Raw genomic sequence first — 24,788 nt, 5'->3', positions numbered from 1 at the left:
TGATATTTTGCACTAACCGGAACCTATCAAATCTGAAAGAAAAATGGATGTTCACAAGTTGGATACTAGCGCCACCATGTGGCTACAGCAGAGAGACAAAGGAGGTTTTATTTAATTTTATTTTTTATTTAAAGTTTATACATCGTGTTAAAATGTACTTTCAAATGATGTATTCTACTTTCCCAAACACAAATTACATAAAACATATACACAATATTACATATTTGTCACTTTGTTTAATAAACCTGTGAAGAATTATGGCATTTTATGCATGTTATTTGGGAGCGGTGAAATTAGGAGAAATAAAGTGTCTGATATGTAAACCTTGTACAAACACTGAACATATTGGAAAGGTGGGGGGGGGGGGGTGGTGGTCATGCTAAAGCATGGAGGACTCTTTCATCATGTGGTCATCCAAATCTGATCTCATCAAATGACAGTGCTAATTACATAAATGAACTGTTTACAAAGGTTTATCTGTCTCTTCCTGTTCATTTCTGAAGTTTCCCATAGCTTCAAAGTCCAAATCTAAGGAAAGGCAGCTTTAACAAACCTTAAAAAAATGCTGCTGTTGGAAGTAGTGGTTCAATCAATGAATCCTTGTGCAACATTACACATATGTGCAACAAGTACAGTTACATGTAAAGGTGCAACAGAATTGTGTTAATATGAGGGTTTGTGTGCCTAATTACAAGGCATAGAGCCGTAAAATCCAGAACACTATGCAAGTTCTTTAAAATATGTTTAAAATCAACACTTTTGAGCTAAAACCCTGACATGAGGGCAAAGTACTTTAAGAATCCAATAAACTCAAGTCAGATAACACACAGACAGAAAATGAGAAAGAGAGAGAGAACTTATCCTAAAATAAAAATGTAAAAACTCAAGAATACTGAAAAACACTATCACAAGACTTTCTCAAAACCATAATAAAGTTCAGTGCATGGTGTAATCTGTTTACCTTCCCGTAAATAAATTGCCTAATGACAGAAAATGCTCGGCAAACCATGGTGAATAACTCAAGCGCACAGGCAAAACGCTCGAGGTCTACACAAACATATACATTTATAGCTGCAGCCACGCAGGAGTAGCGCTCAAGTCTCGAGCCTTTGGCACTAGCCCTACACGACTGGTCCTGAGTGGAAAATTCCGCAGTCCTAGTGAGCATGCTCCTGAAACCAGTCTGTTCCGGTACCGAGTGACCCTTGGTAACGTCATTATTTCATTATTATATCACGTGACGGAACGAGAGGCAGGAGATTCAAGCGCTCCAAAAACAAAACCCAAGCGTAGCAGTACAAATAAACTTACATGCAGCGTACTATGCACGCGCGTAGGGTTATTTGCAACCACTGCAAAGTATATTCCGTTCCCAGTACACTATTGGTTCAGTCTGCTCTAAGCCTGAATATTTTAACATTGTACGAATATATTTTACGACATTAATTGATATAGATCAAATGATTCCGCAAACATGGCTATTTTCAAACCAGCGAAGCAGTTTACAGCACCGAAATCTGCATCTAGCCTACACTACAATAAACAATAAGTCTTGATAAATGTGACGGAAATTAAACCTGGTCGCTAAGATCTAATATTTAGTTCTTGATTTAATCAAAGCTTCAGTTGCGACAATATTAGCGAGATGCTAAATATAATAACTTTTTTTTATTGGCTACCTTGTTATATTGAGTGCTGAATATTGCGTTGCAGCGTGCGTGCTAAACTACACGACTTTGTACACGCCTATCGCCTCACCCCCGACTTGGGTGATTGTGATTATAGAGAGAGCGCAGTAGTAAGAGGCACGACGCCACATGACGATTCATTCACATTTCTGCTTAACAATCAAGCGTGGAGTTCATGGTCATCTTAGCAACCTTTTTGAACCCATCAGAAAATTCGATTTTGAGGCTTTAATTTGACAGACGTCAACAGCAATTACCCTCGAGTTTTTGTATGGAGGGTTGCTCGTTTATTAGTAATTGGGTTTTTAATGCACTTGCGAGTCGGTATTAACATTTCTGCTGACGTTGTAGTGAGGTTAGGACTTGCACGCTTTGAGAAGTTCAGTACCAAACTGAACTGCTGACATGGGACTATGAGACTAAGCTCAGATATTGCGTGTCCTGGAATGATGATGTCTCTGTCTCCGGACGGTCCGACAGACGCACTCGGCATAGAACCGCACAGATCCGCATTATCCACTGGTCCGCCAGTGGATGTCTCGCGCTCTTCTATTGCCCGCTGTCTGGATAGCGTCTGTTCGCCACTTCAAGGTAAGGAGTTTTCACCGTGCGCTTTCACCGTAGACCTATTATAGAGAAGTTACTTCAAAAGTGCAGGCAGAGGTTATGTCCATTAATCATCTGTTTTCGTTATCCGTTGAGCATCTTAAAAATTACGTCAAAAACGTAATTCATTCTATTTGGCAAATAATTTTATTCATTCTATTTGGCAAATAATTTTTTTTCAGATTATTGTTCCAGTAACTCCTAGTTCTAGTAACTCACACTACAGCTTGATTCATTCTGTCATCTGCAAAACAAGTTTACACAACTCTAGTGACCTCTGCACGGCGTAGGCTGAGTAGAGTATGTACAGTAAATATGATCTTTCTCCTTTGGTACCTCAGTACATGAGGCTGAGAAATCTCAGTATTACTGCCCTCTGCTCTGGCTGTCTCAGACCACTCTCCCTGTCCTGTGTGGCTTGTGCGGATGCTTTGTGACCATACACTGTGGGGGACACACGACACCTACAGTTGACACCTACAGTTGTATTAAAGAGCGTCACAATATACAGTCACGGAGGAAATTAAGTACAACACTCCATTAGTGCTTCACGTTCTCCTGTAGGCACGTCTCACGTGACCACCACCTATTAACGACAGTGCAGTGCTCTCAGTTACCAGCCAGGGAGAAGTGTGGTAAGAGAAGATGAGCTCAGGGGGAGTGTGGGGAGGCAGTCAGGAGGTGATTAGTCTGGGAAGGGGCAGTTTCGCTTTCTGGACTGCTCAGGGTGCTTTTATTATGCGACCAGATCAAGGCAGCCTAATCCAGTTTCTCCAGAGCAGCACCTGTCTGTTCCAGTCCAGGCTCTGGCTCTTACGCCTGCTCCCTCCCTCCACCAGGTGTTGTTTCGCTGACGTTTCTCACTAATTCATGACATTCACAGTATGTTGCACATATCAAGCTTGTCAAATAGTTCTATTTTTAATAGGCTTAAAAGGCTTATGCATCCTGAATGTGACTATAAAACCACAAAACCAACTATTGCTCCTAGTTCGCTTGAGTGCTTTGAAGGTAATTTTCAGAAAGCTGTGGTATGTGCTTTTTCAGCGGCATCGCTGCAGTCTGCCCTAAATCCGCCAACACGGTGCCGATTGGAATTCCCCTTACAGTTTAAAACACAGTTGTTAAGTTTAAGTTTTAGAGAGCTGTATGACGGAATCATGGCTTCATGTTTCTTCACTGAACTCCCTTTAAACCCCTAACCGGGTCGGCCTTGTGCCCCGGTAAAGCACAACCTCGAACATTCTGCGTGTCGTTTTTGAGCCCCTGCTTGTGACGGTGCTACATGCTTAGTCACAGCTGGAGACGACTGTGCTTCAACGACCGCTCACAGAGAGCCGTCGCACTCATGACCGCATTCAAATGGTGCACACAACAACAGACTTTGAGCAAACAATGTCAGAGCCCTGGAACTCCAAACAAAGCTAACGTTAGAAACCTGACGTTGCATAAACGGAATCTTCACGTCCTCTTCTTCTGCAATGTAAATCAAACAGCTCATATGAGATGATCCGTAATCTGTTACCCAAGTGTTTGAATGGCAGACTGTTCATCACACATTGTGTTCTATTTGGCTAAAGCCCTTAAACAGACTATGAGAAGCGCTACATGTACACTTTCCTCATATCCTACTCATTTGTACATGTGGATCAGGCTGAGTACAAAAAGGTGTTTTGCCAAATGAGCTTTAAAAAAAAAACTACAGTCATTTGGAGGCATCGGCTGAATCTGAAATTTATGTAGTGGAGTCCTAATGTCCTGGAAGTCTCCACCGTCTGCTTGTTAATGGCATAACGGAGCATTGTGCACAGCATGGGCTCATTTTAGTGGATGGTGTTTGTGGTCTTTGTCGGGTTTGGGCCCAGCTGAATCTCTGACGCTGTCAAACAAAGGGATCTTGCAGAGCTTGGCTAAGTAAACCCAGCTGCAGTGGGCAGGACCGGGCTGCTTGTTGTTGATCTCGTTTGGCCTGCGAAAAATATTAAGGAAACCTCTGAAGCCGCAGCAGACCTGTGGCCAAACGCTCCATGAATGCAGCCTCTTGTGCAGAAGAACACAGGGCAATGGAGCGTGATCTATCAGAGGGGGTGGAAAGGGGGAGGTTATTGTTTGGGCCATGGGCAGTACAAGGGTGTATGCTGCCATTCTTGCCTATTGGGGGCAAGAATGGTTTTCCTACCTGTCTCTCTCTCTTTCTCTTACTACCTCCTTACTAGTCTCTGAAGGGCAATTTGGTCCATGGCAAAGGCCTGGTCCATACCTGCACCTTAAGTCCACCCACACCCCCCACCACCCCAACAATGGACTGTTCCAGAACTGGGTGTGAGGAGTTACTGCTAGTTCCATGATATGGCAGAGGTTGGTAGAGTTCAGCAGCAGTTGGCATCTGACTTTATTGCTTGTCCCGAGTTTGCCAGAAAATAAGTTCCTTGCTTCTTTCCAGGCCAGTTCAGATTCTCAACAGCCAAGGACATAGAGAACAGAACAAATAAAAACTAGCTTTGACTAGCTTTGGGCAGAGGAGGGGGAAACACCTCCTTTAAAGGAGACATCAAACAATTGTTTCTCAAATTACAGAATGTACACAAGAGCCATTCAGGATCATTACAGCGGCTAAATAATTTTATCCCCTTTCTGTTTGCACTCGTGAGAGTCATCTCAGTTCCTGACTGGCTCTTGGTTAAAGAGCCAAATGACTGCTTTCTGCTAAAGCAGGCCGGATGACATTGTTTGCTTGGCTTGCCGGGTCATAATTATCATCCTACAGGAATAGAACAAAGCGTGGATGCTTTTCCATTCTGGTGGTACCATGCAGACGCCTCCCGCTCTGATTTAAGGGCCGATTGTGGAGGGGAATGGTTCATGACTCAGCTGGCTGTCAGATTCAGCTGGAAGTACTCGACCTTGGGGTGGCGGGCAGCCGATGGCCTGGTGTCACAAAGACACGACGTGCCGTTCTCACACTGCGCCGTGCCATGTGACCGCTAACCAGTGAACCACCAGCCTCTGCCTTGTGTTTCTGTGAGTACACAGAAATGAAATGAACTTGTACCATATACTCTTATGAATAGAATATGAACTGTATTAAAATGGAATTATGCAAGGCTGAATAGGCAAATCCATCATTTCTGGTGCTGGGATAATTTTGGCCCTGCCACTGCCTCGGGCCTGCAGAAAGCGGTTATTCAATAATAAACACAGAAGGCGGGGTCATTTGTCATATACCCAACGGCACTGTCCTCCTTAAACATTTTGCATGTTGGATGGCGGTGTTTAACAATTTAGTGAAATATCAAGAAAAACTGAAAAATGCAGTCAATCTGGCTCTGACCTGCAAGAATTCTACCCTTAAAGGTGCCATCAAGGGTATATTGTGCAGCAAACCTGTGTGGAAACCGGTGCAAACCTCCTTGATTCATAAACAGTGAAGCAAACATTTGAATGCCTGAGAGGCGTTTACGCTTGGACCACAAGCATTCTTACGCAGCTTTGACGTCGAACACATCCATTTTTGTTTCGTTCTGGTGACATAACTAGACAGAGCAGGCTGCAAGACGGCGGAACAAACAATAATCTCGCTGTCTGCCGTCAGCTCAGCTGCTGTTTCTCCCTGAACATAGGGACGTCTGCTTCAGAAAAGCTTAGTCTCTCTCTTTGCTAAAAGGAGAGTGGGTGGGAGTGAACTGAGTGGGTGTGGACAGGTCGTTGCTCCACTTCAACAAAAATAACCCCATTACAGAAGCGGCTTGCAGAATACTCGCCCGACCGTGTGGAATTTGATTATGTAAGTCCGGTGGAGGAACATGGTACTTTATTTCAGTGTTTTACATTTGATGCCCTGCACGTTTGAATGAATTGTTTTGCCTCTCAAAACTGCTAAAGGTTTTTGAAAAGCATTGGAGGAGGATATGAAGTACTTCACAGGACAACAAGCACATCCCATCCCCTGTTGCTGGCCCTACTGAGAACCACTGGCTTAAACAAATAATACCGTCCCGTTTTGGCAAGACAAGAGCTGATCTGTCTCTTCGTTCCTAAGTGAGACATTTAGAACACAGAAATGGCCACCTCTCACCTGTGCTTTACAGGACCCCGAAGTGTCTACACCACACCTATGTGTTGGACGGTGAGTTGTGGGTCACGTTGCTCGTAAACGAATGGCACATCGGTGCCAATGATTGGCCGTTTGCTCACATGCTCTGCTTGCGTTGTAGCGGCATGCTGATCAGATTCCTTGCCATAGGTCTCTGTGCACCAGCAGCCAGGAACATGACAAAAAGCGTCAACGAGTCCATCTTTCTGGGGGACAGGTCAGATGCCTGTTTATCTACACCATGCCAAGCCATTTGTGACACATCTGTGTGACTAATCTCAATCACACAGGCAGCTGGTGTCAGCAGGCCAGCGAGAGCCACGCCTCTCTGTTCTATAACCTCCACCACTCAATTCTTTAGCTCATTTGTGCAATTAATCTGCAGTGTGTTTCTCTTTACAACTCCCTCTCTGCCTCATCGCACAGCCATTCAGCCGCTTACAAATCAGGCTCCAGTAAAATATGGTGTACGACCAACACCGCAGACAGACTTCTCGCCTACACAGGGCAAGTTGCAATGTTGGGGGCGGGGGGGGTTAAAGTGAGTGCTTTATTATTAGCCCTTAGACAAGCCTGAGCCAGGATTAGTTTGACCCATTGCCAAAGTGGAGTGCGTGAGGTGTGTGTGTGCCCCCCCCAGGGGGGCTCCAGCAGGGTAGCCCCAAGCCCCCCATCCCAATCCCCCCATTCCCTCCCCTATGCTGGCCCTCAGACATGGGCTCTGGTTCCAACTCTCCCTCCGCTGCACCTTTAAAGAAACATCCCATAAGAAGCAGTTTTTATTTGTTGCAAAAATCCATGTATGGACTATTTGCTTTGAGAGGTCTGATTTCTGATGTCACTAATACCACTGTGGTCATACTGGAGCTCTACATGATTCTTTATGTCTTAGAGCTTGTATTATTGTATGAGAATTATGCAGTTGTTTACCCTACGATTCCGATCTGTCTGTTTACTTCAGCCAAGCCGGTACTTGCTCCACCGATGTTCATCTTCCAAAGAATAACTGCTCCAGTGAAGGTAAGCCAGAAAGTCGAGAAAACACATGTTGACTAAGCACCAGCATGTCTAAGTCTCCAACATACAATACGGAGGACTGTGTTGAGTCCCTGAGCATTTATTAGTGAGGCTGAACCCATCTTATGTATGTCTGTTCCTCAGAGGAGATACGAGGATGAAGGGAGTGGTAAGTAACGCCTTGACTCCTCAAAAAGTTCACAACAGGAACTCCGATTAAGACTTTCTTAGCTTTTTAAGACAAGCTTTCATGGTGCTGGATTCTTACAGTCACAGATTCTTTTTATGTTTCCAGGAGCTGGCATGAACAAGCGTGTCAGGTCGCTCACCTGTCCCTCCTTACCGAGCCGGCCCAGAAAAGGTGGGAGTTCAGAAATTCTTTACAGGCGTTTCTGCAACACATTGGTTCCCGTTTCAGTATGTATGACTGCTAAGGAGAGGGGTGTTAAGGTGACTGTGCCTTCACAGGTCTCCTGGGACAATGCCATCATATTGGTTTAGAGACTGTGTCTGCACTTCTCATGAAATAACAGTGGCTAGAGATGGCAGAATAGTATAGTATAGTATAGTATAGTATAGTAGAGTGTTTCAGGCGGTTTGCGTATCGGTTCCTTAAGTGTCTTTCTAGTAAAATAAACCAACAAATAAAATAAACAAAGCAAGATTCATCTTGTTCTTTCTGTCTTCCAGCACTTCCCTGTGACAATGGCAGACGAGTCCGGTCGATCTCTCTCTCCTTTCCTCCACCTCTACCTGGTAAACAAGCTCTACCTCGCTCTTTCTGTCTCCCTCTCTGTCTCTCCCCCCTCCCTCTCCTTCTCTCTCTGTCTCTCCCCCCTCCCTCTCCCTATCTCTCTCCCTCTCTCTCCATCCCCCCCCCCCCTCTCTCTGTCTCTCATTTTGTCTTTTGGCTCAAAAATGTAAATCCACACCCCAGGAACTTCATACACTCAGTAGTTTGGAATCTGCCTGAGGTACCGACAGAGGTGCCATGTCTACATGTGCCAGTGTAGGTCCCCGGTAATCCCATCCATCTCACCGATCCACTCTATGCTTGCGTTCCAAGCCATGCCTCTGTATCCGGCGGCTTCTGTTTCGGTTCCTGAGGGAGAGAAGACCTTACTTGCTTTGTACAAATCACCCAAATGTTCCCCTGGGTGGGGGCAAGTCAGGGCCTGACTAGGCTCTTGATCACAGTGTGCGTTCTAATCTTTGTGAACTCCAGCTAACTGGGTCATTGTTGGATTTTGGGCTTCATACAGTGCAGAAAGTTGCACCCAGTAAGCACTATGGAACCCTGAATCAACAGTTAAGATTTTGCCAACACAGATAAGCCTGGTTAACCGCAGGGACATTCTGAGTTCGATTCCTGCTGTTAGATTGATGGGTGTTGTTTTTAATGAAGATCCTACTTTTTTCAGTGAGGTTTCAGTTAGAACAGCTGTTTATACTGTGGTGTCCCTGTACAGTCATCTGACTGTCATGTGATGAGGGATTATGTCTCAAAATGATTGAGTGGTTTAGGGAAATTGCTTTTCAGCTTGTCAGTAGAGCAAAAGGTTCTTTAAAATGAAAAATTCAGCCTCTTGTAGGGATGTGGAGATTCATCGATTCACATCGGTGAATCGGTACACATGTCTGCGATGCGACTGCATCGGTAGATTCAACGTGCATCGAGTTTAATTTGCGGGCGAATTCACGATGCATCGCCTTCAGTGAGGCGGTCACGCAATCTGCAAACAATGCCGTGGGGCTAAATACGTTAGTAGCACAACGAACCTGGCGACACGCATGAAAAGACGGCACGGTGTGGACATCTCTGCGGCCGCTACCCCCTCGTAACCCCCCCGCTCAACAACTTACGTTCGTGAGTGTGTCGCATCGCATCGCATTTGTATCGCATCGCATCGCATCGACAAGGGGTTTCAGAGTATTGCAGTTATATCGCATCGTTGGCAGTGTATCGAGATGTGTATCGAATCTAGCTTAGTGGTGACGATATACATCCCTAGCCTCTTGAGCTTATGAGCTGCAGGCTAAAATATTTTTTTAGTGTATTTTGTTTCCACTTAAATTGAGGCTCTTTTGATTAGGGTGGGATGATTTTCCCTCTTAGTAATAAATATAACTAAATAAATAACGACAAGTGTGCATTTTCTTGCTTTCATTTACAGTCTCAAGAACAAATGTGTTCATGCCTTCAAGCATACGTCACCTGATTACTGGCTCCGCTTCCACAGGTTAGTATCTCCAAAGATTGTGTTAGAGAGTAATTTTGGATAGGGAAGACTGCTGTTTCTTTGCTAAAAAACAACCAACATTCCCTTTAACAATAAGGACAAAGAAACTAAAAGACCTTCTGATTTTATGCTTTGTATGCTAAAGGTCTTTGGCAGTAAATGCGTGTAAATTTCATTTATGCTACTTTCATAAATGTTTTTCATTTACTCTTTGAAGTACAAGTGTGAATGTCTGTAAATAAACTATGTGGAACTAAACCTGATGTCTGGCCACACTTACAGTGTGTTCTCGGGCCAAAGTAAAGAGCCCCCTGCCGAGGCCGCCTGCCCTGCCGGAACCTGAGCGCTGGCACTCCCACAGCGTGCCACATCACAGCCGGGTATTGCGCAACACCTCACGCCCACTGTGCTGCTCCAGACATGCAGAGATCTGTCATCCCTTCATTAATTTAACCTATTAGACATGGGGTCTTCTTTCATTTTTTTAAAATCATGGCTGAAAAGCAAAGTCAACCTTTTAGTCAACCTCATAAGTAATTTCTGTCTGGTGTGCAGAGATTTATGTACCATCATATTCATGCTTTATATATCTACATAGTGTTTCGACCCTGTAACGTTGGCTGTAAACAAGTGCTGATTTACACCACACAGCTTACTGGATTTCACTGGTGTAAGTGCGTCCCATTAAACTCTGATGGTTTTATATGTTCCCTCAGGTTAGTCGAGGAACTGCTAAAGACCTTTCTGGAATTCCTGTTGTTCTCCCTTCTTCTTCTTACAGCACCATGGAGAAGCAGCCCCTACCGCAAACTAGCAGGTCAGCTGAGTGAATAACTTTACATACAAAGTGACACGCGAAGTCCAGAGTCTACATGGGTCCCTCATACATGCACTGGGCTTCAGCCCCAAAGACGGTGTTGAAGATTTAACCTGATCATGTCATCTTTCACAGAACCCCCTCACAGACGACTGGAGGTTCCCAGTTTGTGTTTGGGGAGAACATGAGCGAGAGGGTTCTGGTAAGCCCTACATGTTCTCCAAGTCCTGGCAGGCTAGCATCTCTAATCATCTCTAGTTCATTCAGCAGGCATTCCACAGCAAGTTTGGCTGGATCAAAGTAAATGGTTTTTTCCCCCTCTCAGAGTCCACAGAAAAGCCCGTGTAGTGAGGAAATGTCCGAGACAGAATGCAGCTCCACTGACTCGGACTCCTCCAGCTCAGAGGCCTCTAACGCAAGTAAGTTATGCCCATGCTTGTATCCCAATGAAAGAAAAGCAGACTGGCATGTAGCCATATTAAAAAGCCAGTAATGTTAGCTGAGATTGGTGCGTTCTTGTTGTATACCCAGCCTGTGTTAAGATAATACTTGTGTGGCTCATGTAAAGAGGCACGTAGTGGTTTTGGCCAGCAAATGTGCTGGACCTTATGTATGGAACTTAATCTGTGTCAATACTAAAAAAAATTTAATATGCAAAATGGCAATGTAATCCTAAATTTGCATTTACATGTTCCACTCATACAAGCAACTTTGAGCTCAAAATTCTAATTCAAATGCAATAATTCAATTTACATTTGTAACGTGGTAGACGTCTATTCATATTTAATTTATACATACATTTTGCTGCTTTATTTGTGCCTTTATTTGAATGAAATTTTATTTCCCGATTTGAATTAACAAGTTTCATGTGATCATGCAAAGGTTGTATCAAACACAAGACACAAAACTAATAATAAAGCTTCTGTTTAAGTGACCAATTTGCTGATAAAGTTCCAGTCTAGAGGTGATTTATATGTTCTTAGAGTTCAGCCACAGAGATTAGATGAAGAGTCGATGACACTTTTGTCGGTTGAAGGATGCATCTCAACAGTTTTGGTGCATGACTGTAAAACCTGGTTTATCATTAGTGACTGTACAGAGCACGCTGTGGGAGTCTGCAGCAGCCTACACGAACGCCTGTAGGAGGCGCTGTCTACCCAGACAAGTCCGGGTCTTCACTGGGGAGGAGAAGGAGAGCAACGTTGTTCAGGTCTGACACATGTGCATGTTTACCATATTCACACACACACACAGGCTGGGCACACCTATCGGCAATAACCAGATGTAGTCATGACGGTCTAAGCTGGCAATCAGCACAGCTGCTGACATAATATTCCTGTGGCAAAAAACTACAAGATCTATCTCCCCCATCACTTTTAGCTGACGTGTAAGCTGTTTGTTCTGGAAAGAGGCACGCAGTCATGGAGGGAGAGAGGGAGGGGCGTCCTACGGTTGAACGACCTGAAAAGAGGAGTGAAAGGGTGTTTGCAGTCGAGGATGGGTGAGCGAGACTGTGATGTCACTGCCACTTGAAACATCGTCATGTTTCACGATTCTACTGCCTAGTCCGGGGTCTTTAGAACTCTTCTCACGTCTCACACTTATAAATGTAAGATAAACATCGGCCATACCTTTCCCACTGGTGTATGTGAATAATGCAGACCAGTGTGGTTTCAACTTGCTGATTCATCGAAGAATAGAATAAACTGTGCAAGAACTTAAACCACACTTTGACCTAACATAAACTATAAAATTAATTGCAGACGTCCAGAAAGTCTAGAAATATCCCAACACTTTGTGTGACTTTAAGTCTAAATATACATTGTGAAAATGGATGTGCCCAAGCTCACTGTCCTGTTGCTTGTGTTCACTGACAGTAATGAGGCGTGAGGGCAATCTAAAAGTGATCCTGAACACCAAGCTCTACGCACACACACACCTGCGGCGTCCTGCACGCCGCAACCTGCAAGTGACGGCCACGGACACGGAGAGCGGCGACGTGCGCGTGTTCCTGATCCAGGCCAGCGCCCGTGACGTGGCCCGCCTCTACGTGGCTGTGCACCACAGGCTAGTGGCGTTGCGCTGTTCCTCCGGGGCGACGGCACCGACAGACCCAGATGGACCTCGCAGTGGCGAGGAGGAGGAAGGGGACGAGGAGGAAGAGAAGGCTGAGGAGGAGAAGGTCTTAATCACGCACGTGAGATCTGGTAAGGGATGACGAGTGATGCTGTGGCTTGCCTCAACTAGATTACGGTCACGTTCTTCACGGAGAAGAGCCACCGTGAGGACTGTTTGATTCCTAAAGATGGCTTCAATCATTTAGTTGCCACCCAGATAAGATGGACAGGCTTCAGCAAGACTTCACTGAACATCCGCCTTTGTCTCATTTCCAGGGGGTTGTAATTGGAGGCAAAGCCATTCTCCACTCTGCCCCTGACCCCTCCCCTTTCATGGGCGTGGAAATGTTTCCCATGGTGTCTCCAGTCTCCAATGTTCCTGACCACCTGTCAGCACCTTGTCCATCTGTGTTCAGGCCAAAGATGGAAGTCACAATGATTTAAACTCTATAGACAAGACTTTTAAGGAGGAGCCTGCAAAGTTTTTGACAGTGATCTTTTGCCAAAGAATAAATGAGTTAATTTTATGCTATAAAGACACTTTCATTTTCTTTTGTTTTCTTTTTTCTTCTTTTCCTGAAAAGTGGATGAGGGAATTGTAATGAGCAAAAATAATGCTTTGACCTTTTCCGTTCTTCACACCAAGCAGTCACAAGCTCAGAGATCATTTCAGAATACTGTGAAACCATGAAGATGTTTGGACTGTTCCAAGTCCGGACATTTCTGTCACTTTATGTGTTGCTGGGAAAGGACTTCAAATGGAGTTTGAATGCTTTTTTATTTTTTTGTTAGCAACACTTTGCAGAAGGGGAGTTCAATTTTGTTCTGCAAAAAATATGGAATAAAGGTCATCTGTTCATTCTATGCACCTGAAAAGCGCAGTATATATTTACTACAGCTTATATATTGTAGGTCATTAGCTACGTTTGCAGCCTTGTATTTTTAATGCTACATTAGCAAATGCAAAGAGGTTTTCATTCTAATAACACAGGATCTGCATTTCCAGCCTACCTCATGAATAATCTTGTACAATGTCAGCTCTTCAGCACTGAATTATGGTTTTGCTTGCAAGAAGAGTATTATTGCTGGCTCTTAAAAATTATTTTAAAAAGCTTTTCAATGGTTCTGTTTCTTAAATTTTAATTTCAGAAGACATCTAGTTATATTTTCTTTTAATTTCTTTAACTGTTCTATCGTTTTATTGGTAAATCTGCAAAAATGATATTTGTCTCAGACAAATTTTCAAGGCCAAAATATATAGGAAGATTTGCCAAAAATTCTTATATATTTTTATAACATTATTTTTGTGTCGGATGTATTAAAGAACTAATTATAACACGTGGACCATGACTCTTGTTTCTCTTGTGACACATTTGGGCGTGGCTTGGTCCCAGAGGCGGTCTCTGAGCTCTGTGTCAGTCCGGAATCAGTGACCAATGGACATTGCAGAGGAACGCCTTCATCTAAGACCCTCCCACACGTGAAATGTGTTCCAAAAGTCAGAAGCAAAAAACGAAGCAGAAGCAAAGAGAGATTCCAGAAGCAAAAGACCTTACTGGGAAAATCCAAAAAAACAAAAACAATGGAACCAAAAACTTGTCAAAATGCAAACGAAAATAAGTTTCAAATAACCAATTATATTAAAAATATATACTTTTGATACATTTTTTTCTGTTTTGCATTCATAACATATACTTTCTGCTCTTGGATTTACTTTTGCTTTTGTGGAACTATTGAAACAAAAATCACTCCATACCCCTCGCCCGCTCAACAATCGTTACACGCCATCCCAAAATTTTCTGACTCCCCTCCCACTGTATATGTTCTGGCGCCGGCCCTGCAGCTCTCGTCGTTCACTTAAAAGAGCCGGCTCTTTGAACCGGTTCCTTCGCGACCGACACATCACTAGTTCAATTCGGCAGTATATATTCTGTTAGTGTGAGTGAAAAGCAGGTATACTGGTGAGGGGGGGGGGGGGTTTCGTTGCTTTAATGTTACCTACCTCTTACATAGGTGTTGCTTATATTATTTTATTAGCCGTTAGCGATTAGGCTAACTACCATGAGCCGCACGGTTTGCGCGGCGGAAAGAGCACAGTCAGCTAATAAGCTAGGTTTAACCTGCGCGAACGGCGGAAGCGTTCATACTTGCCGCATATACTTGGTTTTTATAAAGAAAAACCAGGGAAAGCAACATTTACCTTACGAATTTTAATGTTGCTTTGTGTTTCAGGTTTGAAATGTGCTGGAATTTAGGCTAAAATACTTGAAAATGCTTGAAATTGTAACTACTTCGTTTCACAACAAATATCTGTCCGACTGAACAGTTCTCTTGTATGACGTTAAAAAATACGAACCTCTTGTAATTCCAGGATGAAACATGAGAAAACGTGAAGACGTTAAGATTGGGCGTTTTGAAAATAAACAACCATTAAATAATGTGATATAAAGCGAATTATTTCGAATAATTTTGAGTATATGTATAAATATTTAACTTATTTAAGTTTATCGTGCTGGGAAATATTGAAATGGACATTGAAAGTGACGTACAAGTGCTTTAATTCCACCTTATAAAAGGTGTATGAACTAGTGATGTGTCGGTCGCGAACGAACCGGTTCAAAGAGCCGGCTCCCTTCTAACTGTGCATTCACACCGAAAGCGACGAGAGCGACACGGCGACCGGAAATCATTCATTTTCAATGAGAGTGAGCGATAGTGATGTGTCGTTCGCGAACGATCCGGTTCTAAGAGCCGGCTCTTTGAAGTGAACGATTGGAACCGGCTCTACAATGGAAGCCGTTTTAGGATCCTATTTGGGAGCCGCTTTTTCCTTCAGTATTGCGCTTGTGCTCTGCAAGTGCCACAGTGCCATGGTTTTTTCCAACATCATTTTTATTTGTCCTTCGCTGCCTCGCTGTCTCTCCCTCTCCTAGCGCGTATTGCTCTGTTTCTGCCAGTGGTAGAGCATACTTGGCGCGTCGCGACCAGGGCGAGGGTCCGTGCATCGAAAATGACGCAATCGCGGTGGCTCCACCCCTGCATGAGGACCCCCGTGCGAAGCGAGGTCGTGCGCCTCTTCAGTGCAATGAACAAAGTTATGTATGCCGGGTTCATACACCTTTACAAGGTGGAATTCAAGCACTTGTACGTCACTTCAATATTGAAAAAGGCCATTTTCAATATTTCCCAGCACCTTAAACTTAAATATTTATACATATACTCGAAATTATTCGAAATAATTCGCTTTTTTATCACATCGATTCAGTCAGACATCTATTTGTTGTGAAACAAAATACAGTTACATTTTCAAGTACTTTAGCACTTTTCAAACCTGGAACACAATGCAACATGAATTTTCGTCAGGTAAATGTTCCTTCCCCTGTTTTTGAGGGGTGTTTCTTTATACTACCACACATATCGTTTCGGACAACACTGCAAAGAATGTCTCCACTGCCCGCATGTCAAGCGTGTGCTCCACATATCTGACCAATCACACGCAGCTTTCAGTTAATAATGTGGTGGGAAAACACTGAAAGAAAAAAAAAAAAAAGTCTCCACTTTTTTTGTGGAAAGGGCAGGCAATTGGCCAAGCTGTATTGCGTTCTATTTTGTGATAATTTAATAATTGGTTATAATAAAAGTTTTATTTATAAAGCATTGTTATCACAAGTGCTTAACAATGTCAATAATGAAACAAAATGTTATAAAATTAGGTTTAAGCTAATAATTAATTAATAATGTAAAAAATATATATGGGGAGCCGTTTGGGAGCCGAAAAGAGCCGGCTCTCCACAGTAATAAAGGAAAAAAACCATTAAAGTGCCGTTCCAGAATAACAAGTGAGAAGTGTTTTAAACTTTGATTTAAAAATGTCTAAAGTCATGGCTCTTCTAATGTTTTTATTCAGCTACTTTTGTGTAAGAGCGGCATATATTTCTGTTTAAAGAGCTTCTCCGTGCAGTTTCCGCCTTCTTTTGGCAGATCTGTTAAGATGATTGGCTGCAGTAAAAAATGATTGACTGCTAACTCTGGCTGATAATTGGCTTAATAAAAATTGATTGACAACGAAAGTCTAGTATCTGATTGGCTGCAGTTGAAAATGATTGACACATGCTCCGCCCTTTACCCACGCCCACCGGGGCTCCGGCCTGCAGCATTACCCTTCTCGAAAATCCCATCACTAGTGAGCGACACCCAGCGACGCGAACAAGTTGAGCTCGGCTCAACTTTATGCAAATGAGCAGTGACGCGCGGCGACTACCAATCAGAAAGTATGTTTGCACCCTCCTCCGAAACCGCACCTCTGACTTTGGTTCCTATTGATTATTTGTTCCGATTGCAAAATGGAGGAGAGATTGATAGTGGCTGTCTCTGGATGTCCCGCACTTTACGATGTGTCCCTGTTATTGGTTATGATTTTTTAAATTCCTGTTTGATCTTCGAGTCTGGGGTAAAAAGTTTAAAAATTACATAAACATTTTAGGTTTATATACTATATGTGTTTTATACACACACTATGTTTTATACATGCACTCCTTTATAATCGTGTGTTCTGTCATCAATAGATTAAAATAAATAAATACTGCGTCCTCCTTTAAAAATGTGATTTGCATATCTGTCACGTGCTGCATGCCGGCGATGTTGGACACGCCCCCACGCGACGCGATGCTGGCGACGGAGAACGATCTTATCGCTTTCGGTGTTCGCCACCCCCCCCCCCCCCCTCCAACAAAGTACGTTCGTCGACATTTCGTCAACAATGCTGAAAATAATCATAGAAAATAATTACAATATTATTTTAGAACTTAAGCTACGATGAGACGTAAATGTTGTTTATGCAAGAAAAAACACAAAAGCAAGCAGACGCGTTCAGCGTTCTGAACACCCAAATGTAGCAAATTAAAATACGGATTTTAGTAGATTTTTAGACGCTTGGGATAAGAGCAGTGTCATGTATAAATGGCGCATTCACACGTTCTGACAACAGCAAAATATGAAAAAAAGTGAAATGTGCCATGTCATTGTGATTTTTCACCGCAATCGAAATTTGTCCTCCGCATTTACCCATCTGTGCAGTTAGAACGAACACACACACACACACACACACACACACACACACACACACACACACACACACACACGAGAGATTACTAGGGGGTGGGCAGCCCTAGCCCGGCGCCCGGGAAGCAGTTGGGGGTTGATGCCTTGCTCAAGGGCACCACAGTCATGGCCTCAGGCCTGGGAAACAAACCCATGACCCTCCGGTCACAAGACCAGTTCCCTACCACAGGGCCATGACTGCCATAAATGAGTCAATAAGTCCAATCACAGCTTCCCTGTCCATAGCTGGAGATGTAGATAATATTTTTTGTCAGTAGCATGTCTTTCAAGAAGCACTCATAAAACATTAACAAATTTTGTGAAAAACATCCACATTACTGCTGTTGTAATCACATCCATGGACTTTGCATGTATTCCATGGTTTGAGCAGAACATCTAGTGAATACACTGCATGCGTCAGGGGGACCTGCTCATCTATGGGACAAAGAGGAAACTGCCTACATGTGAGTAAGTGTATTTAGGTGTGAGGGATTACATTTTAATATCCAGTCTTTTGTCCATGGCTCCTTAGGTATGGGGGTTGGGGGGGGGGGGGGGTACAATGGGGGTCATTATGAACCCTGCCCTGCCATTTGCAATAGTTATACCATTCTAAGCAGTTTCTGTGAGTAAACTGAATAATGCTGAACATTTGAATAAGGCTGCATTAGTCAGCTAACTTTAGTGGGGCATGCATTCAGATCATCACCCACCATTTGAATAATTAGCTGTTGGAATAGTGTAATTTATTCAAATCATACAGGTTTCCTCTCTCTATCCGGAAAATGGTCTCCCCTTGAAAATCCAGCACATGCAAGAGAGCATAGCGAAAGACGAGCACAGACAGACATCTTACCGACCACACCGACATCTACGACCTCAAATGCCAGTGGGTGAAGCCAATGGCTCTTCTGCTGTTGGCAACAAAGACGAAAAACATACAGTGTAGCACATTTTGGTACGTTTGATATTGATTTGGTGGGCATCCGCATGCACACATACAGAGTTACAGTGTAAGAGAAGATGCAGGTGATTCATTTTTTTCTAATCATATTACCAGAGCATTATTACCGAAAGTCTCGAACAAAGCTGGAGACAGTAACACTAGCACAGCGGAGACATGAAAGAGGACGTGCGTCTTCAACCAAGTCACAGACCATTCAAGTACCAGTACAGACAAGACTGCAGTACAGAACCCTTACAATGTCTGCTGCTGTATTTAAGTGTTCATCTTTAGTACCACAGAAATTACAGATTAATATAGCACTGTGCATGTAAAGTAAAGTAATGTATACTTTAAAACTAAGACTTTCAGATGAGTGTTAAGAATATTTGTTTAAAACAGTATACTTCATACAGTTCACAGGATTAAACTCCGATGGATTTTTGGGACTTATTAATAGACCAATAAATGAGGAATCGTATACCGCAGCCAGATCACTCAGCACATTCTCATGTTCTCTCTCAAAATACATGCACTGATGTTTCTAACAATTAACGTGTGCCAGTTTGTGTAGCTTTGGAAAAAGTAGACGAGCTGCTGGTAAAAAGGCACAAGCCGCTACTAATGAATCATCGTTTTTCCATTGCAGAGAAAACTTCATTCCAGCCACAGCTTGTGAAAGCAGTCTCCCCCTGTAATTACCCTGGACATCTCAAGGGAAAGTTGAGAAGGGCTTCCAGTCACATGGTTTAAGATTTTATCCCTTAAACTGTGTAGCGGAAGTCACCACACTCTGTCCCCACCCTTCTACATAATAACCATAAAGATTCTTAGTCGTCCAACTGAAGACAGTTAACTATAAATATTTATAACTATCCAACATGCTGGGTTATTAAACAGAAGAAAAGTGTTTTGTTCAGTTAGGTAGAGTTGGAGGAAGATTGTGCTTTTCTGATGCAAGTCAGATTATAGTCAGCTATCAGAAGGAAAGGGAGTGTTCTGTTGGAAGATGGAATGGGCTACAGTTCAAGCATCTTATTAATATGCCATCTTCGACTGCACCACAAGTAAAGGACTCCCGGGAGGGGGGCGGGGGAAAGGGTTGTTTGGCTAGTCCATATCTGTCTCAGTCTCACCCCTGTAAAAGAGGAGCGACATTGTGCCCTCCCCCTATCCCTCCACCACAGAGGAAGCTGAGAGACAAAGGAGTGCTTCTCTCAGTGGTGGCTGGTAGGGCCAGGATGGTCATGGGAGTTGAGGAACTGAACTTAGCCATCCAGAAGGCCATGACCGTACCTGAACCCTGGCACACCGGAAGCTCATGAAGGATAAAAAGTAGATCGCCGGGCGCCAGCAAAACTCTTCGGGCGGCACCAAAGCAATGGATGAAAACCCCTCAAACTCATACAGGCTTCCTCTTAAAAGACATCACAGCAGAACACGTTTGGCTTTATTTATTATCGAAACTTTATTTATATCATTTAGTATGCGCTGATCTGAGTGAGAAGAAAAGATCAATCAAAATAAATCACAATTCAACAGCCTCGTCACTTAGGGGTGGGGGTATTGAGGGTTAGCCATCAAGTGTACACAGCACAGTGGATTAGCCTAGTAGCATTCATACAGGACAGGTCTCCGGCCTCTGTAACGCACGTCAGATTCTCCCCCTGCTAGCCTCTTCCAGCTTCTTTTCAAGTGCTTCTGGTAAGAGAAAACAAGAAGCTCCCTGTTCAGACTGTAGAACTGGGACAGACTACAGACATCTGATTCGGTCCTGGCATCACAAGGGCTGCGGGACCAGTCCCAGCATACTCATGTGGAACGGGCCAGCATAGATGCAAGTCTACGAGTAGCCTACGAGCTGCTGCAGGCCGGAAGTCACTGGTATTTCATCACTGACTGGGCCTTGCTGCATGGCGTCCTGGTACTTTGAAACTTTGCCATGAAAATGAGATGCGACAGGTTAGCAGAACTTACCAGTGGTCGATGTCAGCATCATCAAACTGCCCCGAAACCGTCCGAGTGCCAGGGTTTGTTTTCAACTCGTCTGTGAGGGGGAAGTGTTCAAAGCAATTTTTATCCCATGGTAAATTGTGAGGTTGAGAAGAGGAAACTACAATAATCAGCAAAGCAGTTGAGAGAATGTCTTGGCCATCACTCAAGAGGCCCCGAGTTCAATCCCTGCAGACAGCTACCCCGGCGTGTGCCCCTGAATACTTAACACCATGCTGCCCAAACCCACCAAAATAACAGCAGTATGATAAAGAATAGAATTGTTTACCAGCATGACACACACACTAAAGTTGACTTGTTTCCGTCATCCTGACAGGTTACTGTCGAGACCGTCCTCCAAGAGCAACAAACAAATTAAACCAAATTTGATCCGAAAACTGGTTTACAAAAGGAAATTCCTTGGCATGGTCCACTTGTATGTGAATTCGGTGAACCCACACTTAAAATGGAATTAACTGGACATGCTTCCCAGAAATCACAACAACCAAAGAATAATAGTATAGTGGTCATCCTTCACTACGGAAATATACAGGGGTTGGACAATAAAATGACAGGTGTTTCAGTTTCAGTGTGGAAGGTTTCATGGCTAAATTGGACCAGCCTGGTGACCAATCTTCATTAATTGCACATTGTACCAGTAAGAGCTGTGTGTGAAGGTTCAATTAGCAGGGTATGAGCACAGTTTTGCTCAAAATATTGCAATACACACATCATTATGGGTGACATACCAGAGTTCAAAACAGGATAAATTGTTGGTGCACGTCTTGCTGGTGCATCTGTGACCAAGATAGCAAGTCTTGATATATCAAGAGCCACGGTATCCAGGGTAATGTCAGCATACCACCACGTAGGACAAACCACATCCTACAGGATTAACTGTGGACGCTGTCTGAAATGGATGTTTGGGTGCTAACCCGGATTGTATCCAAAAGACATAAAAACCACAGCTGCCCAAATCACGGCAGAATTAAATGTGCACCTCAACTCTCCTGTTTCCACCAAAACTGTCAGTCGGGAGCTTCACAGGGTCAACATACACGGCCAGGCTGCTATAGCCAAACCTTTGGTCACTCGTGCCAATGCCAAACGTCTGTTTCAATGGTGCAACGCGCGCAAATTTTGGGCTGTGGACAATGTGAAACATGCATCGTTCTCCGATAAGTCCACTTTTACTGTTTTCCCCACATCCGGTAGAGTTACGGTGTGGAGAAACCTTTTCCTCTACCAGCATCACATAGTGACCTGACCACTATCCTGCAAGAAGAATGGCTTAAAATCCCTCTGACCACTGTGCAGGACTTGTAAATGTCATTCCCAAGCAGAGGTGTCAATTCCAGGTTCAGAAAGTAAAAGTCCTCACCAGGATTTTGCTCAGGCTTCCTGGATTGTGTTGATTCCACCAATTTTACCTGGATTGCACTATTTAGAAAATCTAGCAAGCTTGAGCAAAATCCTGGTGAGGACTTTCTTTCTGAACCTGGAATTGACACCTCTGTTCCCAAGACGGACTGACGCTGTATTGGCCACAAAAGGAGCCCTACACCATACTAATAAATTATTGTGGTCTAAAACCAGGTGTTTCAGTTTTCATTATCCAACTCCTGTACATCCACCTCAGAAATATACATCCATCCATGTATATTTCTAATCGAGATAAAGAACTGACTTCTTTTAATTAGAATTGTATGGTACAGTATCGCTTCTGCAGCGGTATGAAAGTGTATGCGCAGGCAATCTAGTTTTGTCTCACTTCTGAGACATGCTGCAAAGTTTTATTCACGACTTTGAGCTGTAAAAAAAAGGTCTATAAAGTAAAATTACACAAAACATACTTTAACAAGTAGATTTAGTACTTGGTTACTGGTGACCACTGTTTGTTAATATTGTTAGTAGAAAAGAACACTGGTCTTTAACATTGAAAAAGAAACTAAGACAGAAGGAACCCAGTGTAATGGAAGACCATAGTTCACACACACTACATCAGTGTGTGAGCACAGGAACAATGTTTAAACCCCTTTTCTTTCACACTGTAATCTCAGCTACACAAACATGTGATTCTTCACCATAGAAATTTATTATTTATGAAATTCTAATCACCGTTTATGGTGTCTGCTGCATCCTCCATTCGGTGCACTGGAGCTGGGGGCGGAGTCACCATCCCCTCCATCCCGTCTGTCATGGCCTGGTCCTCTACTGTCAGCTGAGACATGCCCTTCTCAAACGAGTAATACGTGGGCAGATCGATTTGGCCTTGCTCTGTGGGGCCCAATCAGATGAGGCATGACAGCCTGACGGGCGTCCACATTGCATTATGGTCAGTCCACGTCCCCGAAAACGCTAGGTGCCCAAGACTCACCTGCCTCCTCGACGTCATACTCGTCGCCATCGAAATCGGAGTCAGAGTCGTCCGGGTCAGGGTGGAGGGCCTGGCACTGGGACATGGCCGCGAACATGGTCTCCACTGCAACTCGGAGCAGAGCACACGCAGTTCAGGCCCAGTTCTGACCAGAACAGTATGCACAGAATGATATACAAGCTCGTTCGACACTCACAGGAGCCTTTATCGCTTGGAACAAAACGTATCTCCGTGACGACATCTGCAGAGTCTTCGCCGTAATCACTGTTGTCGTCGTAGTCATCACCACTAACGTCATCATCACTGTCGCCCTTTTCCTCTTCATCTTTGGAACCTTCTTAAAACAAAAAGAAGACCATTTCAGTTTTGTTCTATACACATAAAACGATTTTATTTATATGACAATACATTGTTTTATCATTGCCCCATAAAACACTGCCTGAAAATGAACTACTCTGTGAATGGATTTCACCACTCACTTCTTTGCAGCTACAAACTAGGCACAAAAAATGGCATACTTCCTGTGTGCGCTAGGGAAGGAACACAATTCTTTCAAGCTCTATATCCCCTGCATCTAAAGAAAAATGTTTAGATCCGCATCATCTTTGAGGTGGGTGTTTCCTGCAGTGTTGCCAAACAGTCTACATAAAAGGAGGATTGCTACACGAGAGGGGTTATCTGGACACCAAGCCTGCCTTCTCTGAAGTCTCAAATGATGAAAGAGCATTCATTTTTAATGTTTTTGCACGCTACATCACTTAAAGACGGGTCTGCTAAAGAGCTAATTAATCTTAAACAATAACATCAATAAAATGACAAACTTCAAGTAAATTTTTAAAGCCCACTCCTCATTTGTCCTTTGTTGTCCATAGGTGAGTGTTAGACGCAAAGTGTTTTTTTAATGTTTTGGTGCTGTCGTGTAAGTGGCCAAAAGTTTTCAAGTTGTACCTTTACACCTACAGTTAACCATCACATACAGGTGTTCTTCAGGGTAGGCACTCAGGTCGCGTGAGATAGCGTGGAGACTAATTGACGGATACTCCAAGGAAAACCCCACTCCGGACCCGTCGAACCAGGAGACGCGACTTTCAAAATGACAGGAAAACATAATTCAGTGACCTGACAACTTGTATAGATTAGTTTAACATACCACATGTTCGACAAAACAACCTATAATTTGGTGGGGACCTTTACACTCACTGAACCCTACCGCACTTACGTTTCAGCAACACATAGAGTTCCTGGACCAAGTCCCTTTCCGTCCAAAACTGCAGTAATTTCAGCTTGTTCGTGTCGCACTCCTTCGCTTGGAGGAGACACATTTTGCAACACAACCATCCTTACAAAAAAAGTGCTACGGATGCCGGGCAAGCAGCAGAAAGTCGATATCAGCGCTAAAATCTAGCTCGGTCTGGTAAATCCAACTTCATACGCTGAACTTTAATACGCGATTTTACGTTCTTCCATTGCAGCGAGCACACGCTAGATGAGAGGATGCTGCTGTCCCTGGAGAATATAACGCTACGTCGTCAACTCGGGCTGCCCGCTCTCTTACGTCGTGTGGCGCGTCATCTCGGGGGCGCGGCTACTTCAATAAGTCATTATAGCGCGGCCTTCGTAATTATAACATATAGCAAACGATGGGCCTTATGTCTGAAAACCGTTGCATTTTTGTTGTCCACCAAAGAGAAATGTGTTTAAAAGTTTGTCATGCTCAAACGACCTCCCTCTTTGACACGCAATGTACTTAAATTGCTCCAAAGAAATGTATGACAAAAGGTGCGAATTAGGACAGCTT

At 43.7% G+C, this 24,788-nt stretch overlaps 2 protein-coding genes and 1 long non-coding RNA gene across 5 annotated transcripts; 1 reads left to right on the top strand and 2 right to left on the bottom strand.

Annotated features, from left to right (window-relative positions):
- The first annotated feature begins 1,746 nt into the window (after positions 1–1,746).
- LOC143487560 (ran-binding protein 3-like) lies at positions 1,747–13,916 on the top strand. Its single transcript, XM_076986574.1, has 14 exons — positions 1,747–2,279; positions 7,349–7,407; positions 7,549–7,573; positions 7,700–7,765; positions 8,095–8,160; positions 9,579–9,644; positions 9,927–10,024; positions 10,361–10,461; positions 10,597–10,663; positions 10,787–10,880; positions 11,550–11,671; positions 11,842–11,962; positions 12,339–12,668; positions 12,855–13,916. Exons 1-14 carry the CDS (start codon positions 2,102–2,104, stop codon positions 12,896–12,898), a joined length of 1,437 nt encoding a protein of 478 aa, XP_076842689.1. The 5' UTR covers positions 1,747–2,101; the 3' UTR covers positions 12,899–13,916.
- On the bottom strand, positions 1,897–2,728 carry LOC143487561 (uncharacterized). The gene is made up of 2 exons (XR_013124295.1): positions 2,631–2,728; positions 1,897–2,314 (listed from the first exon to the last, which is right to left on the bottom strand). It is a non-coding gene; the product is annotated as an uncharacterized LOC143487561 (long non-coding RNA).
- Positions 13,917–20,060: 6,144 nt separating the features above from the next.
- Positions 20,061–24,500, bottom strand: LOC143487518 (methylosome subunit pICln-like). Of its 3 annotated transcripts, none has more exons than XM_076986472.1 (7): positions 24,210–24,500; positions 23,939–24,075; positions 23,187–23,324; positions 22,991–23,095; positions 22,732–22,890; positions 20,599–20,668; positions 20,061–20,319 (listed from the first exon to the last, which is right to left on the bottom strand). In XM_076986472.1, the coding sequence occupies exons 1-7, from the start codon at positions 24,326–24,328 to the stop codon at positions 20,313–20,315; spliced, it is 735 nt and encodes a 244-aa protein (XP_076842587.1). In that variant the 5' UTR covers positions 24,329–24,500; the 3' UTR covers positions 20,061–20,312. The 3 variants fall into 3 exon arrangements, with proteins under 3 accessions (XP_076842587.1, XP_076842586.1, XP_076842588.1); XM_076986471.1 differs by having other exon boundaries at positions 23,187–23,327; positions 24,210–24,499; XM_076986473.1 differs by having other exon boundaries at positions 20,061–20,322; positions 23,187–23,327; positions 24,210–24,498.
- Positions 24,501–24,788: the final 288 nt, after the last annotated feature.

This window comes from Brachyhypopomus gauderio, unplaced genomic scaffold, assembly GCF_052324685.1.
Source record: "Brachyhypopomus gauderio isolate BG-103 unplaced genomic scaffold, BGAUD_0.2 sc47, whole genome shotgun sequence".
Classification (NCBI taxonomy): domain Eukaryota; kingdom Metazoa; phylum Chordata; class Actinopteri; order Gymnotiformes; family Hypopomidae; genus Brachyhypopomus; species Brachyhypopomus gauderio.
The sequence above is the reverse complement of the archived record's forward strand: the minus strand, read 5'-3'. Positions and strand labels throughout refer to the sequence as shown.